The 17,904-nt window shown below is 40.2% G+C and overlaps 2 protein-coding genes across 2 annotated transcripts; one reads left to right on the plus strand and one right to left on the minus strand.

Annotated features, from left to right (window-relative positions):
- Positions 1-29: 29 nt before the first annotated feature.
- tchp (trichoplein, keratin filament binding) lies at positions 30-8,431 on the minus strand. The gene is made up of 13 exons (XM_084054212.1): positions 8,305-8,431; positions 7,084-7,283; positions 6,196-6,406; positions 5,098-5,154; positions 4,711-4,779; positions 4,306-4,479; positions 4,099-4,211; positions 3,934-4,000; positions 3,670-3,842; positions 3,443-3,524; positions 2,838-3,023; positions 337-480; positions 30-184 (listed from the first exon to the last, which is right to left on the minus strand). Exons 1-13 carry the CDS (start codon positions 8,401-8,403, stop codon positions 152-154), a joined length of 1,608 nt encoding a protein of 535 aa, XP_083910338.1. The 5' UTR covers positions 8,404-8,431; the 3' UTR covers positions 30-151.
- Positions 8,432-9,305: 874 nt separating this feature from the next.
- gltpa (glycolipid transfer protein a) lies at positions 9,306-17,457 on the plus strand. Its single transcript, XM_084054214.1, has 6 exons — positions 9,306-9,493; positions 10,404-10,517; positions 13,405-13,463; positions 14,304-14,437; positions 15,227-15,377; positions 15,540-17,457. Exons 2-6 carry the CDS (start codon positions 10,415-10,417, stop codon positions 15,720-15,722), a joined length of 630 nt encoding a protein of 209 aa, XP_083910340.1. The 5' UTR covers positions 9,306-9,493; positions 10,404-10,414; the 3' UTR covers positions 15,723-17,457.
- The last annotated feature ends 447 nt before the right edge of the window (positions 17,458-17,904 follow it).

The following is a 17,904-nucleotide window of genomic DNA, read 5'->3' on the forward strand; positions in this document are numbered from 1 at the left end:
GTAAAACAAAAAGACAATGTTTTTTTTTCCAGATTTAATACAAAATGTTATAAAGCATAAAAAAACAATTTAGCTCTAGCATGATTGCAAACCTATCATTTTATTATTTAAACAAGCTTTATTGGCATAAAAATAGTCTGTTATTGAGTCCTCATGTCCAAGCTGATCGGGGTCTGCTGTGAATCTGAAAAAGATGGTATCAAGTAAGGAATTCAATTAGTTAAAGGTAAAAAAAAAGAATCAATCAAAACACTTTACTAAATAACAGCCTGCTAGATGGAATGCAAACTTCACTGTCATCGATTCATATGATGTAGCCTTTTTATAATCCTGTACCTTTTCCTGGTACCCCCGCTCGACTATCCTCTCCGTCTCCAGCCTCAGCTCGTCCTCTTGGAGTTGAAGCGCCTCCCTCTCCTCCTTTTCTTCTTCTTCTCTCCTGCATTGCTCCTCCCATTGCTCACGACCCCGTTGCTCGACCTACAATAATATTGTAAACACACAATATACTTGGTCCAAGACCGTCTTGGTCTGAGGACTTGCTCCCCAGACCAGCTGATGCTTTAACCCATTAAGTTAGTTTTTAGATTTGAGCTAAAATGCATTATTTTACACTTTTGGCTATTCAAAAATAGCAGATATACAAGCTTGTAGCGCGGCACCGAGTGCCGCGCTACGAGCTTGTAGATCTGCTATTTTTGGAAAATGTGTGCAAATCTTTGAATACATATATTTTTAAAGTGAACATTTTTAACTCAAATCTTTGCTTCTGGGGGTCCCTGGAACAACATATTTTGATGGGGGTCCGCGGCCAAATACATATCATTTTGGTGGTCCTTGACATGAAAAAGATTGAGCACCACTGATATAGAAACATACGTTTTTCAGAAACCTGTTGAGATTTAGGAGACATGTAGAATCGGCTTCAGGTCTCAATGGGTTAACCCATTCAATCCGGGAATGCATCAGAGTCATTTTAGATTTCATTGGCTATTCGAAAATAGCAGATATACAAGCTCATAGCTTGTAGATCTGCTATTTTTGTGGGGGGAAATCGTGACGTGTGCAAATCTTTACTTCTGGTGGGGGTCCCAACATTTGAGATGGGGCGTCCCCGGCCAAATACATACAATTTTTGGCAAAGATTTGAGTTACAAATGTTTGCTTTAAAAATATATATATATATATTCAAAGATTTGCAAAATTATTCAAAGAATAGCAGATCAGCACGGCACTATGAGCTTGTATATCTGCTATTTTTTAATAGCCAAAGAAATCTAAAATGACACAGATGCGTCCCTGGATTGAATGGGTTAACCAGGCATTCAAATACATATGCATAAAAAAGTGGTAAGATTTATTTTACCACTGTATGCATTGAGTTATGTTTATTGATGGCCCCTGTAATGGAATTAATGCAGCTACAACAGCATTAAAGTTCATTTGACAGAATGAATTAGCATCATACAATTCTACAAATTCACTCATTTCAACAATTGTTTGTATTATTGTTTATACCTTTTAAATTTGGTGTGTGCCTGAGATTTGTCACATCTTTAAGCTGGTTTGTTACAAATGGAGGGCTATCCAAAGGTTAGTGAGTAATTTGGCCTATTGTTAATCCAGAAATTGGTTAGTGCTGTTGTAGTCATTTATTGCCGCCTTGATAGGTCATTAGAGTATCTGGGGGGACAATAATTCATGATTTTATTCCAGGGGTAGGCAACATGTGGCTTGGAAGCCGCATGCAGCTCTTTAAGCCATCTCCAGTGGCTCCCTATGCTTTGACAAAAAATCATATCGAATTTAAATTAATATAATCGTTATTGTTGTAGGACTAAGTGATTCTTAAATTCTCCAATCGTAAAAAAGTCTAGTCTATACACTGAGAAAATGTCTAGCTTATGTCCACAGCCTTATCCTCTAAACATTTTGCCAAACCTCAATAGCATTGGCTAGTTGGGTTTCTCTAGCTAGACTAGATTACAAACCCAGTAAAGGGACCCTCAGAGGAAAATAGAGAATTTAATAGTGTGTGGACAGATTTGTTTGCTTTCACTGCCAGCGTTGCTGGCTTGCCGGTATGCTTGATCTGCTGCGACAAATTAGCAAACGGTAAAGAAAAGTAATATTGAAAGAGATTTCCAGAACAGGCAGACTACATTTGCTGAAATGTATCTGACGCAGGCAAGTGATGGATTCGGAACACACTGCAGTCTGATAGTTAACATTTTATCTAATTGTTTTGATGTTTATTTTGATTTGTTTGGTTGGTTAATTTGAAGCCGAGTTTTATGGAGAAGACACCAATGTCTCAGAGCTTTGTCACATCTTGGGTTTGTGAAAATATGTTGCAAATATTGAGCATCTACAGTTGTATTATTTGTTTTGCTTTGTTGTCTGTCGTTTTTAACTTTGGAACTTTGTTTGGAAAGGTGCTATACAAATAAAATTAATTATCATCATTATCATGTCAAAATGCACAGCTAGGAAATTCCAACAAAAGCATAAAAGACCACTTCTCTGCATGCTCGCAAGCTGTAACAGAGTTGTTAGATGTGCTACAGCTGGTGGGAACACCACTGTCCATTAACATGGGGGCCAACTGTAGAGTTGACGTTCTAGACTTGTTTGGTGGAATCAGGCCTTAGTTGAAAAGGGACTATCAAGGTCAGTGCCTTGATATTTAACATTTTAGTTAGCCGGAAGCTCTAGCTTCTTAAGTGAATTTGTTTTTTGTGAAAGATACTTTTAGTTTAGCAAAAGTAAGTCGCAATCCAAGAGTTGCATTGCTTTTTAAGTGACTATCAGGATACGTGTAGAATCAGTGCTCTAACCTGAGCATTCATTTCTTGCATCCGTGCAGTTCTGTATCCCTGTTCCTGGTCCCTCTCCCTGCGTCTGGTCTCCCTCTCCAACTCCAACTCCTGGATCAGCTCTTCTCGTCTCCTTAGCGACTCCTCTTGATCCTCACGGTTCTGCTGCATCTTAGCCTCTAGCTGCTGTTGTCTCCCCATGAGAACCTTTTGGTGAAGCATTCAGCTGGGTTATTATGAAATGGTCATGTTTTGGCTTACCTCCACCTGGGGTTTTCAGCCATTTGTGTGTGTTTATTTTTGGGGCGGTGTAGCCGCCCCCTATAAGTGAGTTTTGGACACCGACCAAAATATTTGTGTACCCCCTAACCCTTCCATTGTTAATGCAAATCGATACTTTTTTCATATCAGCCAATCACATTACAGCTAGTGTCATCACCACTAACTGTAATGTGATTGGCTGACTTTGCAAATTCAGGACTGTGATTGGCTAGCGAAACACATGACACATGTGCAACCCTATGAATAGCAGTATGATGACCACACACCGCCCACTTCACACTGGGTGTGATTTTTATTTTATTTATGACATCCCAAATCCCTCTGGACTGAAAAGGCTAATTCACCTCATGCATGAGCCGCTCCCTGGCTTTCCTCTCCTTCTCCCACTCTGCCTCCCGTTTCTCCCAAACACGTTGGGCTTCCTCCCTGAAAGGATGAGACAGGGTGTTTTGCAATTTTAACAGTAACATAATCCCTGCCCCATAGTCAAGAGCTTACAAAAGACTAATCTTATACATGCGTTGCTCACCGAACATAACCATTTCAACTGAAAAACTCATCAAGTGCTCACCTGTACAGAAGGTCAAACTCTGCCTCCCTTTCCCTCTCTAGCTCAAGTTGTTCTTCGATCACATGTTTCATCCAGGCGGCGTCAGCCATAGCCCTTTCCCTACGTGCACTCTCACTCCTCCTGTCCTCTTGCTCCCCTTCCAGCAGAGCGGTCAGGATCTTGCGGTCTGCCTCCTGGTTGGGTACAGGCAGGGCACACAGATATTGCTTAGCATTGCAGAGTCCACAGAGGCTGAGTGATGAATGAAAGTTTAATTGGACTCACAAGCTCCTCCTGCACTTGCTGTGCTCTCCTCTTCAGCTGAGCGCGGTACTGACGGACCAAGAAATGCCTGAAGGGGCAAGAGGTCAGTAAGCATGTAGCTAACAAACGTAATGAGATTTCTATCATTTCCAGGCCATTATGAAGCCCACGGAGAGCTTGCATTACCCCATCTCTGATTTCCTTCTCTTGTCCTCCACTTTTCGCCTCTCTTCCTCCATCTTCTCCAACTCCCAGTGCTGGGCGAGCAGGACTTCCTGCTCTTTCTTTAGACGACCAGCCTGAACCACAGAGAAATTAACCACTACTTAAACAACGCACCTGATAACACCATTTCTTATCGCATTTCAAGTTAAGATTCCAAGATCTGTATACCTCTTCCTCCCTTAGCTTCAGTTCTTCCATCTGTTTCCTGAGTTCATCTGCTCTCTTCCGCTCCTCTGTTTTTCTTCCTTCTTCCTCCTGCTTCATTCGCTCCACAGCCTCTTTTCGCGTTCTCTCAAACTCGTTTTCGAAACGTCTCTTCTCTTCCTGAGCTGCCTCTTCATGCTGTAGGTTTTCAATAGAGGGCTTATATCAATGTTTAAATGTACTCAGTAATGCACTATGCTGTAAGCCGTAAGGAATCATTTACTGACAGTAGATTTCAGACTTGATACTGTATTACAAATGGTCTACATGTCAAAAAACATGAGTATATTCCTTTAAAGTATATTGAGACACAACGATCTGCTGAACAGCTATACCTTGTTAATGCTCAGTATTACAAATATGACCTACCATTTTTTTCTCCGACACCTGCTCTTGCCATTGGCTGACAACATGATCTTTATGTAGCACAGACTCGACCTGTGGGCAGAATGCAACTGGGATTTGTGACAAAGACCAGACAGCGATACCGACAACCCTGACCTAAGAATATTTAATCCTCTGAAGTAATTCTATTGTAGGACTCAGGTTAACAAAGTCATGGAATATTTGCCTCACAAGAGCTATTGGTTTCCAGATCAAGTGCACGTCATGTCAAAAAAGTGTCTATTTTCTCTACGCTATTAGACTGGAGTCTTAGACTGTCATGAGATTCCTCTGAACTTTTAGCATGCCGTGCCATTTACCTGTTTGCCCCAAACCTGTGCAACAACAAATGGTTAGTTTAGGTTTAGCTACCTCTCGCAACTCTGGGTTGTTTTTCTTCCAGTGTTCATGCAGCAGCTCTTGTGCCAGCTAGAGGGTACAAGACAGAGACAACCATTATCACTGCAGTACAGGCTGACACATTTCACACACTGAGTTATAGTGATGTGCGGGTCGACCCTTAACTTCAGTAGGTTCAGGCGGGGGGCCAACACAAACACAAAGAAAAGCATTGGGGTAGCTCCTGTCTGTCTCTCGCCCTCTCTCCTATTCTCCTGTCTCCCTCCCTCTACCTGTCTATCTCCTACTGGAATCGATCAGAGCTTGTGTTCAATGTGTTGCTTTATCAGGTTAAGCGCAGCTGCGTCTGTCACTATCCCCTCACTGTACAACCATGTCAACTTTATCTTTGAATCCAGCGAGAGAGAGAGCCTGCAAAAGACTGTCTTCTACCGTCTTCTAAATGCCTCAATTGATTCTAAAAAAGAAAAGTAAACATTTACAGAATCAGAACCTTTGACTGACTGATGATAAAAACATAATTGACACAATTAAGAGACCAGGGACATGCACACACACATATTGTATCCTATTGTATTATAAACACTACTAAGGGACCATGCAAATCGGGAACAATGTAAGTGGGGAATGCATTTACAATACACATTGTACCCGTTGTTAGAGTAACCAGTGCGGTACCGGCGGGCACTGGCTTACTCGGGAATAATGCAAGTGTTGATGACGTACGTGAGCATACACAAATGGAGTTCCATTGTACGGTACCACTTATATTGGCGCAGCGGCACAAACATGATGCAAAGTTCAGCGAATGGGTCGGGCTGGCCAATCATCAAAGCCGATGCCTACACCCCACAAACACAGAATGCATCCTCCACAGACCCGTGGACAGATACTTGTGTCTTTTTTGTTTCTCAAAAACCATTGGTCCTATCGATTCCCCCATGGCACTGTACACCCCCGGGTCATCTGGGGGACACACCACAAGTTTGAAGACCTTCGGTTGGTCGGTGCCCGAGTTATGCCGGACAGACAGACAGCCCCGGCCCGTGCATCACTACTGTTACATTGTTGATGGAGGAAGATTTCATGCAAGTTATGCGACTACTGTACCTTTTTCCTTCGCTCCTCCCTAGCTGAGCGGAGCTCTTCTGTCTTTTGCACCAACTGACTTGACAATGTTCTCCTATCAGGAACGACTCCCTGGAGCTCTGCCTCTAGTTGGTCTCGCTCCTCCTGGAGCATGGCCCTGAGACGGTTCCTGCGCTGCTCCAGATTCGCCTTCTTCTCCTCCTTCAACCTATCTTTATGGTATGCTGACATGCTGGTCGAAGAGATGAATGAGACATTAGCTCATTCGTATGTCAGTTGTCTGCTCAAGAGCAAAGGATGTTATCCTCTCACTGTGTCGTTATCAGAACTGGCTAATTTCTCCAGAATGGTGATGTGTACATCATGTAATTAGTGTGAAACAGATATGAGCGAGCTCTTTATGTGGTGGTACATACAGTTCTTGTGTACACTCACTGCACTGGCCACTAGGTACACCCGTTCATTATTGCAAACAACCTCCTACCCCTCCAAACAGAGGGCATTGATTGATTGATTGAATACTTTATTAACAGTTTGCAAAGACAAGCACAGGGAAGTACAGTTCAATACAAGAGGATTTTAAACCCAAGAAAGCACTATGGCTTTTTTCCAATGGGGTCCTTTGTTCTCAATTCATCGAAACTCAGTACATAATCTAATAGAATACACACATCACTTGGTTGAGGTGCTGGGTTGGAAAGTATCATGAAGAATAAACCCACACACTCATCTGCTCCAATGTAATTTAATGACAACGTTTTGCGGCAAGGCTCTTCATTGGGTCAAACTCCAGGATTTTGACCCGATGAAGAGCCTTGGCTCGAAACGTTGTCATTAAATTACATTGAAGCAGTAGGTAGTAGGTGTGTACCTAATAAAAATGGCCACTGTATAATTGTATAATATTACCTCTGTTCATGAGACTGACGAGAACTCCACCCTGCTTGTTTAGAGCTGTATAAAGTTTGTTTTTTGAAGTACTGAGAATGCAGCTCCCACTGCTGCCGACAGCGGGCCTCCTGTTCCCTCTGCCGTGCCATCTGTCTCTCCACCACACGGGCACGACTGGGCACATGAGCGGACAGGGTTGGTAGAGCCATCAGGGATCTCTAAAACACACACACACACACACACACACACACACACACACACACACACACACACACACACACACACACACACACACACACACACACACACACACACACACACACACACACACACACACACACACTTGTTACACAATGTTATTTATTGATTGATTGAATACTTTATTAACAGTTGCAAATAGTACAGTGGTACGATATTACAATCATTGTAATAATATAATACAATTGTAATACAATGATTGCGAAAAGGATAACACAAAAAAACACTATAGGGGCTTGTTTCCATTGTGGTCCTGTGTATTCAATTCATTGAGACATTTAAAGGCATACAATAATATACAATAATAATAATAAACAAGACATCATCAATAGTAGCAATAAACGTATACGTACAGTAACCCGTTCATGTCATCAGCGTTAGTTAGCTCGCACTGCGAAAATAGCAGACCTACTATGATGAGCTCAATGATATTAAGCTCATGCGACTCGCGAACGTATTGTGAGCTTGTTGATTGCCTATTTTCGGCAAGCAACACCGACGTACGAAGGAGTATAGACTTGTTTTGGCTGGAGATACAGACAAAAACAAACACTATGTATCCCTAGAATGGCAGCCTGTGATATCATGTATTCCAGATACATGAAATGTATGTAATATCACAGCCGTTCTAAGGCTTACAAACTAGATAATATAACGTTACTGTCGTCGTTGGCCACGCTGCATCAGCTATACTAACTAAGATGGATGTGTGGGGAACATAATTGTTCAAAACAATTACGTAGCTACAGGCCATATAGTTCGCTATTGATTGGTTGATTGAATACTTTATTTGCAGTTTGCAAAAAAAAAAGCACAGTACAGTTCAATACAAGGTCTGCTGAGAGGATTTTAAACCCAAGAAAGCGGCTTGTTTTCATTGGGGTCCTTTGTACTCAATTCATCGAAACATTAATGACAGACAATTATATACACTACTATGCACTATTATATTTGACCTAATCTAAATTACTATACGCTTACCTGGCTGTCCCGTGTCACTCTTAAATTTGTGTAAGTTTGTTGATTTCTAGGCGGGTCAGCATTCAAATAATAACCGTCCTGTAGGCTTCTTAAGAGCATCCATAGAAACCACTCCACTTCCTAGTTACCCCCACGCTACAGGATGCGGTATAGGACAAAAAGGCGTGACTCCATAGTCTAAACCAGTTGTGCATGATTGGCCAATACGCTTGTGCAAGGACGCGCTGTGATTGGCCAGTAGCCACTTTGAGTGACAGTTGGGGCAAACGCTCTCACCAAAACATTATTTACTATTCTGTCCCTATCGGTACATAACTCGAACGGCGCTGAGTCGACTAGCAGACCATTGGCCGGTCGACGCGGGCACTCGCGCCTGGAGGCGCTCGGGCGCGTCTCCTCGGCCTCAAGGTCTGCTGAGTCGGCGCGCCTCCGTCATGGTCCAAAACTATACTTTATCGGCGAAAAGAAATAGTCCGCGGTTGTTTGAAAAAGGCACTTCCGCGTTGGCCACAGAAGGGGGCGTGTTTATAGCACAACTGGTTTAGACTTTGTAATGTCGCGACAAAAAGATGCATGTCATTACACAGTCTAAACCAGTTGTGCTATAGCCACGCCCTGCTTCTGTGACGCGGTCACTGACCGCGTCAGATAAGCGGGGCGTGGCTATAGCACAACTGGTTTAGACTGTGTAGTGACGCCGGGACTCGCTGTACCCTGTTCCCATAACAGTCCTTCAAAAACGTTGTTTGGTAAATCATTTTAAAAAGTAATCTTTACTCGAATTACATGCTCGACATGTGTTTATAAAGCAAGACTATCTTTCAACAGGATTAATTAGTGCTCTATTGGTGTTTATTTATACATTTACATGAATTGCTGCTCCCCGTAGATATGGAAAAGTTTACCGTAATGCGTTGAGAAGCAAAAGTTAATTATTGTTGTTATGTTATAACATTTGTTTTTCAGCAGGTAAGTAATTCATCCAGATCCCAGTAGTTGGCGGTCTTGCAACATTGTATGATAATAAGTGTGAAAGAGGAAGAATGCTGTCAGCTGATCGGCGCAGTTAAAGTCCATCGTGACCAGATTGATTCAAGACTGGTGTTGAAACTACAGTCCTCCTCTGTGGGATATTTGGCTGCTCTTCCTAATGCTGTCACAGCCGGCTGACTATCTATTTGACTCAAATGTAAGTGTCATTGAGTGTCCTCTCTTTGTGTGTGTGTGTGTGTGTGTGTGTGTGTGTGTGTGTGTGTGTGTGTGTGTGTGTGTGTGTGTGTGTGTGTGTGGTGGAAGAAGTACTCAGATATTTTACTTAAGTCAAATTAGCACAATTTAAAAAATACTCTGTTACAAGTAAAAGGCCTGTGTTCAAAATTTGACATGAGTAAAAGTACAAAAGTATTGGCATCAAAATATACTTTGACAGTACCAAAAGTAAAAGTTTTTTTTTTTTTTTTAAATAGCCGATCTACAAGCTCACAACTTGTGGCGTAGTGAGGCGTTGTGAGCTTAGTTGGGCAATTTTCAAATAGCCTATGTATAAAATATGGCTAAAGTGGTTAATGCATGTTTCATAATATAATAATTTATATCAAGTGACTTGTAACTAAAGTTTTCAAATAACTGCAGTGGAGTAAAAGTAACATATTTGCCTCTGAGATTTAGTGGAGTAGAAGTAAAAGTACTGAAAACTGGAAATAAAAAAATAAGTAAAGTAAAAATACCTAAAATGTGTACTTAAGTACAGTACTTGAGTAAATGTACTTAGTTACTTTCCGTGTGAGTGTGTGTGTGTGTGTGTGTGTGTGTGTGTGTGTGTGTGTGTGTGTGTGTGTGTGTGTGTGTGTGTGTGTGTGTGTGTGTGTGTGTGTGTGTGTGTGTGTGTGTGTGTGTGTGTGTGTGTGTGTGTGTGTGTGTGTGTGTGTGTGTGTGTGTGTGTGTGTGTGCGTGCGTGCGTGCGTGCGTGCGTGCGTAAAGGAGGAGCAAGCAAGGGGAGGAGGTGGGGAGTGTTGTCTACTTTTCCCAGGTGTCGACAATCAATCAGCTCTGCCTCTGTAACTGTCTATTTGTCTAACAGTCTATTTGTAACATTACAGAGTACAAGAAGATGGCTCTCCTCAATGACCATCAGTTCAGACAGCTCCCACCTGATAGTAAAATAGAGACACGACCATTTCTGGAGGCAGTGTCACATCTTCCACCCTTCTTTGGTAAGTGAAGTTTGTACAGGTGATGGTGAACATGTAACTGCGTTACAGTACTTGATACATAGTAGTTAGCATGTTCCACATCAGTTATTTTGTTTATTTGTAGAAGAAAACATAATTGTTGATGTTAATGAATGCAGAAATGATAATAAGTAATTTTCTATGGAGTGATTTACATTTAGCAGGCTTCATATCCTTTAATGTAACAATGAATTATCTCACAGTTTCATAGGCAAGACTTATCTTAGAGTAGATTAGATTATTATCTATATATTAGTGATACATTTGTTAATGTTCTATTTTACAAATATTTTTCTCTGTCTGACCCTAATAGCAGTTGGGAATTGTTTTCCAAAATGGTATTAAGTTCAACTTTGATTAAGAAACACAAAGCTAATTGTGTGATACAATCTATCCAATCACCTCAACATATTGGTCCCTATAAAGGATAATCTTTTTTGGGGGGGATCAAATTCCTCTTCATCAAGCAGTCCTCATCCTTTAGCATGCATAATTTAATTCACTGCCCTGGATTTTAAGTTGTGAAAATTGATTAGTACGGTGTTGAGTTGCCCTTGCTCATTCACTGGCTGCATAGTGCACTGGGGCAGCTTTGTGTGGCTTCATTCTGTATTAATATGCCAAAGCTCCTGTATTGAATCTGTCACGTGAAACCCTTGAGAGAAACCATTAACTTCTATCCTTCTCATCGCTATTGTTTTATCTGACCTGGAAATCTCTTGGTCAACTTTCCTATGAGCTTTTTATCAACTCGACCACATGAGCCCTAGCATCCCTGGCCTATTCTGGGGCCAACATTCACAAGGGATATCTACAAACACCTACCAATGCAACACATTGTGAGCTTGTAGATCAGCTATTTTAGAAGAAATTTGTTGTAAGAAGGAAAAAGGCGCTGACCAGGTGTAGACCCCTGTGGGACTCCATCAACAAAGTATATAGGGTTTAAGCGGTTAAACATGGCTAATTGGTGCTAATGTTTGTTAATGTATTATGGTTGTTGAAGTAGACGTAGTTCTAGGCCCACTGTTTTCAGTGGGTTATTCTAATGTGAGCATGGATCTGTTGTTCCATGCAATGGGGGGGGCATTGCATTTCAAAGGCTCTTGTTGTGGGACCTCTATTTGTTTTGCATTGCCAGGGCCTTCCATCCAGAGGCACTGTTGTTTGTAACAACAGTCGCGCTTTGGCATATTATGTATTGTTAAACAATAGAGACAAACAGAGACAGACAGACATGCAGTGAGAGGTGTGTATGTAGAGATTTTATTCATACAATTCCATTTAGTTATATTCATATTTTAGTCTTCTGAAATGTTTTACTTTGAGTCTAGTTTAGTTGACTAAATATCATAAGAATTTAGTTGTTAAAATCTACAATTGATTTAGTCGACTAAAATGTATTTTTGGCAGGGCTTGATGGCGTCATAATGCCTGATTTATACTTAGCTGCATGCCGAAAATACAAGATTAGCTATTTCCGGAATGCGACACCAGCACACAACCAAGAATAAAATGACTAGCCTTAGTTTTACTGGATCTCTTCTCCACTGGTCCCTCCCAAACATTTTAGTCTAGTTTGTATTTCTTGACAAAATTGTCAGTATATTTAGTCATAGTTTTAGTCATCATAGCTTAGTTTTTATTTCGTTTTCGCCAGTGAAAAAAGGTAGTCGTAGTTTTAGTCGACAAAAATGAACACTGATATAGAGACAGTCTGTAAATACTGAGGGCATGCAGGGTAAATGTATAAAGATCCTTTTGAGAAAGAGGATGTCACTGAAATTAGATATAACAGTGTTGGCATCAGTTCAACACAATTGACTGCACTTGGTCATGAGTAGTTTCCGCTGTGGGGGGGGGGGGGGGCTGAAGGCTGTCTGTTTTGTCACACGATCTTCTCCATCAGCTGTGTGTGGTCAAGAGATTTTAGATAACTCCCTTGTGGTCCACTGTCCGACTGTCCTACTGTATCTCCAAACACTCAGGTTCTCTACACTGTAAAATCCTGAGTGTTATCACAAGTGAAATCAAATGGACCGTAACTCTTGGATTTACAAATGTATAAATAAACACTGAGGATTTTACTGTGTAGTAACCTATTAAAACACCCCATTGACAATAGTATAATGATGATGCCTCAGTCTCAAATAAAACATAAATTAATAATCCAGGTGGATATCACCCCTGACACTGTGTACTGCAGCTTGTTTTGACATTTATATTAAAGTTTGATATCTACATGTTCTGCCGGCACATAGGAAACCAAATTGAAATGTTGTAAGGATTTGTGCATTAGTGATATATTTTTTCAAATCTTACATGATGTCCCTTATTTATACACAGTGCATTGCATTTGGAGGGGAAAGCTGGAGCTACTGAATATTTAATGCAATCCAATGCTCCTTTCAAAAAATCTGTCTGGCTCTCTATCCTGTTTAATTATTTAACATTGTTTCTTAGTGTACAATTTAATAGAAGTTCCAACAATTGAAAATTATTTAATCCAACAAAAACATGTGCATATGGAACCGCCGTAGTAGTAATGAGTAATGACACTTACTGTAAACATTTATATTTTCTACTGTCAAAGTGCAATGGTAATTCAAGAGGTTACAATGGTGCATAATAGTCTGATGTTAATCAGACATAAAAAATAGTCAGTCTACAAACTCACACCATGTGGCATTAGGATGCGCTGTGAGCTTGTAGATCTGCTATGTTCGCCGTTTGTTATTTTTTTAATCATTGAATTTGTTTTGCCTACAATGACATGTGTCAGGTTGAAAGTGATTACCGGTAATATCATTACAAATTAGGTCTCTTTAATGTTTTCAGCTAGATATTATGTGTCCATTTCTCTCTTCAGATTGCCTTGGCTCAACAGTGTTTGCTCCAGTCAAGGCTGACATAGTAGGGAACATCACTGTGAGTACCTTATATACATAGTAATATAATAATACTATCTAGAAAAAGTGTTCCACGGAGCACAGGTCTCCGCCAGGTACGTTATTGTGGCCTCCTGGTGTCGCTATAATAGGCCAATGTGAAAAGGGTGCCATTTATTCTTAGGCCTTTCACGGCAATCGGACACTGCATTCATGATTTGAGGCATTTTGTTCCAAAATTGTGTTTTGCTAAATTAGACCTGCTGGTGGCGCTATAACAGGCCAATGTGAAATGGGTGGCATTTCTTTCTCGGCCTAGTGGGAATGTGCGTGTGAAATTTCACGGAAATCGCAAGCTGCGTGCATAATTTGAGGCATTTTGTTCAAAACGGACCAATCCTGCAAACTTTGGAAGCCAACCTTAGCCAATGAGGATGGAATATGGGAAATTGGACAGATCCGTGTTGATCACATGGCTATAGAGATACTGTGTACCGATTTGCATGACGTTTGGATAAAATCTGTAGGAGTAATACCAAAAAATGGGTTTTGCACAAATCGGCCTCCTGGTGGCGCTATAACAGGCCCATGTGAAAAAGTTGGGGCAGAGGTTCTGAATTGGCATACAGGGAGTGTGTGTGCACAGTTCCCAGCGACCGGACCAACGATGGCGGAGATTAGCTGCTCGCACACGGACAGGACACACGGACGGACACACGGACGGACGGACAGGGTCAAAAACATACTCTCTCGCCGTGCCTTTCGGCCTGGCGTAAACAATAATACGCAATAAAATTCTCAGTGTTCATTAATCCATTTGTATATCTGAGAGAGTAAAAAGTTAAGTTCAACTGTATTTTGTATTGTTGTCCACATTTAGAAAATCAAGGCAGTTTATGATGGCAACCCAACTAAGTTTAAGACACTCCAAAATATACTGGAGGCAGAGAAGGAGATGCATGGAGCAGAATGGCCCAAAGTTGGAGCTACCTTGGCACTTATGTGGCTAAAAAGGTGAGGGAAGAAGAGATTTGTGGGGTTTTGGTGTGCGTGTGTGTCTTTAACCATATTGAGATTTACATCTAATTTGCAAGTGAGACCTGGCCATGAAGGCATCGTATATGTAGTTTGCAAATATAACACATACATGTAGCTGAATGTATAACACATTAAAACAGACCCAAATAAAGGGCATGAAAGAACTATAGAGAACAGGCTTCCTAGTGGTTAAAAGTGTGTCAAAATGACTATCCTCATAACATGGACAGTGCAACCTTGAAACAGGTGCACTCGAACTCTCTGGGATTGAAAATCATCAACTGATATAAAATGTAACAAAAGCAGAGGAACTAATTAACCCTCTCAGTTCCACTCCCCTGCTGAACAGGAGTCCTGACCAACCTTTAGGAGTCATTAGTGCAGCGACAGAGATCGCCCTCCCCCGCAAACAATGGCTAATTGTGTTCCATTTTAATGCCCAGCCAAGCTGGATGCGTTGTGGAGGAATCGAACCCTGGTCTCCGCGGTGGTGGGCAGGAACTTTACCCTTGTGCCAATTGGACAACCCATATGAAATAAACCCTGATTACTGATATAGGATACAGGATACAGTGTTGTGTAAGGGATCTTGTGTTAATTACAGCTCTTGGAGCTGCACAGTATTGTGTGACTGGTGTGTGCACGCATTGGACCATGCATAGGATATTGACATAGTCCAACAAAAGTGTTTTTCATGTTTATTATTTCTTATTTAAGTATCTTGTGCAGCCAACTTGTGTATATTTCTTAATCTCCATCAACCAGAGGTCTACGATTTATCCAAGTCCTACTTCAGAGTCTGGCAGATGGTGAGAGGGACGAAAACAACCCGAATCTCATCCGTATCAATGCCACCAGAGCCTACGAAGTCTCCCTGAAGAGGTACCATGGTTGGCTGGTTCAACAACTCTTCAAGGTAAGGAGTTCACAGATATTGTGTGTTTGTTAAAGACATGCTTGGTTCAATTGCTGTTTGAGAAATGTACTGCACAGTAAAATCCTCAGTGTTAATTTAACACTCAGGAGTTGCAATGTTTTCAAAGTATTTGTCTTTCAAATCTCTGTTTACCCCTTTTAGGCAGCACTTTATGCTGCCCCCTATAAGGCAGACTTCATGAAGGCTCTTTCCAAGGGTCGGGAAGTCAAGGACGAGGAATGCTTGGAGAAAATTAGAAAATTCCTAGTAAACTTCACTGCTACTGTGGATGCTATTTATTCCATGTACAGCAAGTTGAATGCTGAGCTAGACTACACAGTGTGACCAACACAAAACGGTTTCATATTCACCGACTGATGTGCTTGGTTTACAGTTATTTAGATTCAGTCGAAGCCTTGACATGGTCACAGGACAACTTGTTGTGGTGATGTGTAAATGATTCAGTGGTTCGACACATCAAATTGTCGGTGTTGGAACTCATCTGTGTGCCTTTGCTTGCTTTCTTATCGCCATTGTCTTTGTCTGTATCTTCGCTCTTTGTGAGTATGTTATTTATAAAAAAAATTAAGACAATTATCAAGTACTATAATAACCTCAAAAGACATCTATGTAAACAATGTTTCATGAAAACGGCACCAGGCCTGTTATGAAAGTGATGGCTTTCAAAGAATATACAGTTTATGCAGCTTTTGAGAACAACAGACTGTTATTTATATTGCTGCATTACCGAAACTCAAAACAAGTTCACTGAATAATAGTGCTTGAATTTGGTATATTTTATATTGGTCTTTTTCACTTCTAACATGCATTTAAAGCATGTTTATTAAGATAAACTACTTGAACGTATCATAATTTAAGTGTTAAAACCTATAGTGCATTTCTGAGTCGATCATACCAAGAATATATTTAATTAATATTTATTTGTGAAATTACAATAAGGATTAGTATTTAGTGTTAATTGTCAGATTATTTTTCCTTGAAAATATTGTTTTGATTGAAATGGTAAAATACCTTTTAAAAAGCCAATTACTTTAAGGATATTGTGTATATATTTTTGGAAATGTGATAACAGGAAGGTGGCACTTTGGTGCTTTAAATTGATGTATTATGTCAAAACATAGCAGTACAGAAAGCTATTGCTTTTATTTTGAAGTGAGATATAGGAAAAATGTCTTGAAAATAAATCCTCTTCATTTACATGTGTATAGTAGAAGTAGACACATTTGTTTGAGAGTTAATTTTACACACACAAAATATTTTTTGTTTTCCAGTTTAAAAAGGTACTTTCATTACTTCAAAAGAGACAAGCCATAGCCAGAATCCATCATTATATTATGATAATGTATCTATTTGGTCAAAGTTTTGATTATTGTAAGGACTGACATTATGTTGAAAAGCACACAAGATTCATTCAAGCACAAACCAGCATAAAAGGAGATGTATCGTCATATATGTGTTCTAATGTTATAGTACACCTATCTGTGCCTTTAACCTGGTTGCAGGGGCCGTAGTGAAGACCATATAAACTTTTCTGGCGCTGTGTTTTTTATATTTGACTCTTATTCAACCAGGTTGGCTATGTAAGAAGAACCAATTCTAAAGAATGAAGGCCTGTGTCTGTCTCTGTCTTGCTTTAGCAAGGTCTAGGACTGTGGTACTTTTAACCTCCATACCATGAAGGAATTGCATGTCTTTCAAAGTATTTTTTTTCCAAAGCAATGCCTCACCATTAAGCTTAAGCTTATACTTTGTCATATGACGGTGTCGTTCAGAGCTTGTAGATCAGTTATTTTCGGTGCAACACAGGTCGTATGATGCAGCATAAATTAGGCTTTGGGTGATCTGACTTCCGTCCACTATCTTCTCAGGTGCTTACCTTCAAATCTGTCGTGTGGGAGAAATTAAACGAATGTTGCACTATTAACTCTTTACCTTTTATACTGTTGCTTTGATACATGATTATATTCTATTACAATTATTGAATTTGGATTGTAGTTTTGTTCATGTGAATTGTACAATATTATTATGACACCTGCACTGAAATGCAGGAACTTTCTCAATAAATAAATGTTCAAGTGTGGATTGTTGATTGTTACACTGCAAAAATAACAAATATTGTATTAATAGCTGGTGTCGACCAACATTTTCAATAAAAATGTATATTTAAAACTATTTTAAATATTTGTGTCAATGATTTAAGTTGTGCCTTTAATTTGTTAAATCAAGTAGCTTAATGCAGATGTAAAAACAATGCACATTATAGAGTTGTCGAGACATAGTTTATCCACATGAGGGAGCTATTTCTCTTTCTATTAATTCGGAGCAAAATAAGTAGACTATAAATTGAAGTGTTCATTTACACAGAGAGAACGTTTTACTACACAGCAACACCATTTTTGAAAATGTTATGTGTTCAGGGAGAACTTTTAGGTTTTTGGCTCTTCGTGCCTTGCTCATAGCTACGTAATCTGTTGTCGGAGAGTCCCACCCAAAACTTGAGCAAACT

This window comes from Gymnoscopelus microlampas (genome assembly GCF_963454915.1).
Source record: "Gymnoscopelus microlampas genome assembly, chromosome: 4".
Taxonomy (NCBI): domain Eukaryota; kingdom Metazoa; phylum Chordata; class Actinopteri; order Myctophiformes; family Myctophidae; genus Gymnoscopelus; species Gymnoscopelus microlampas.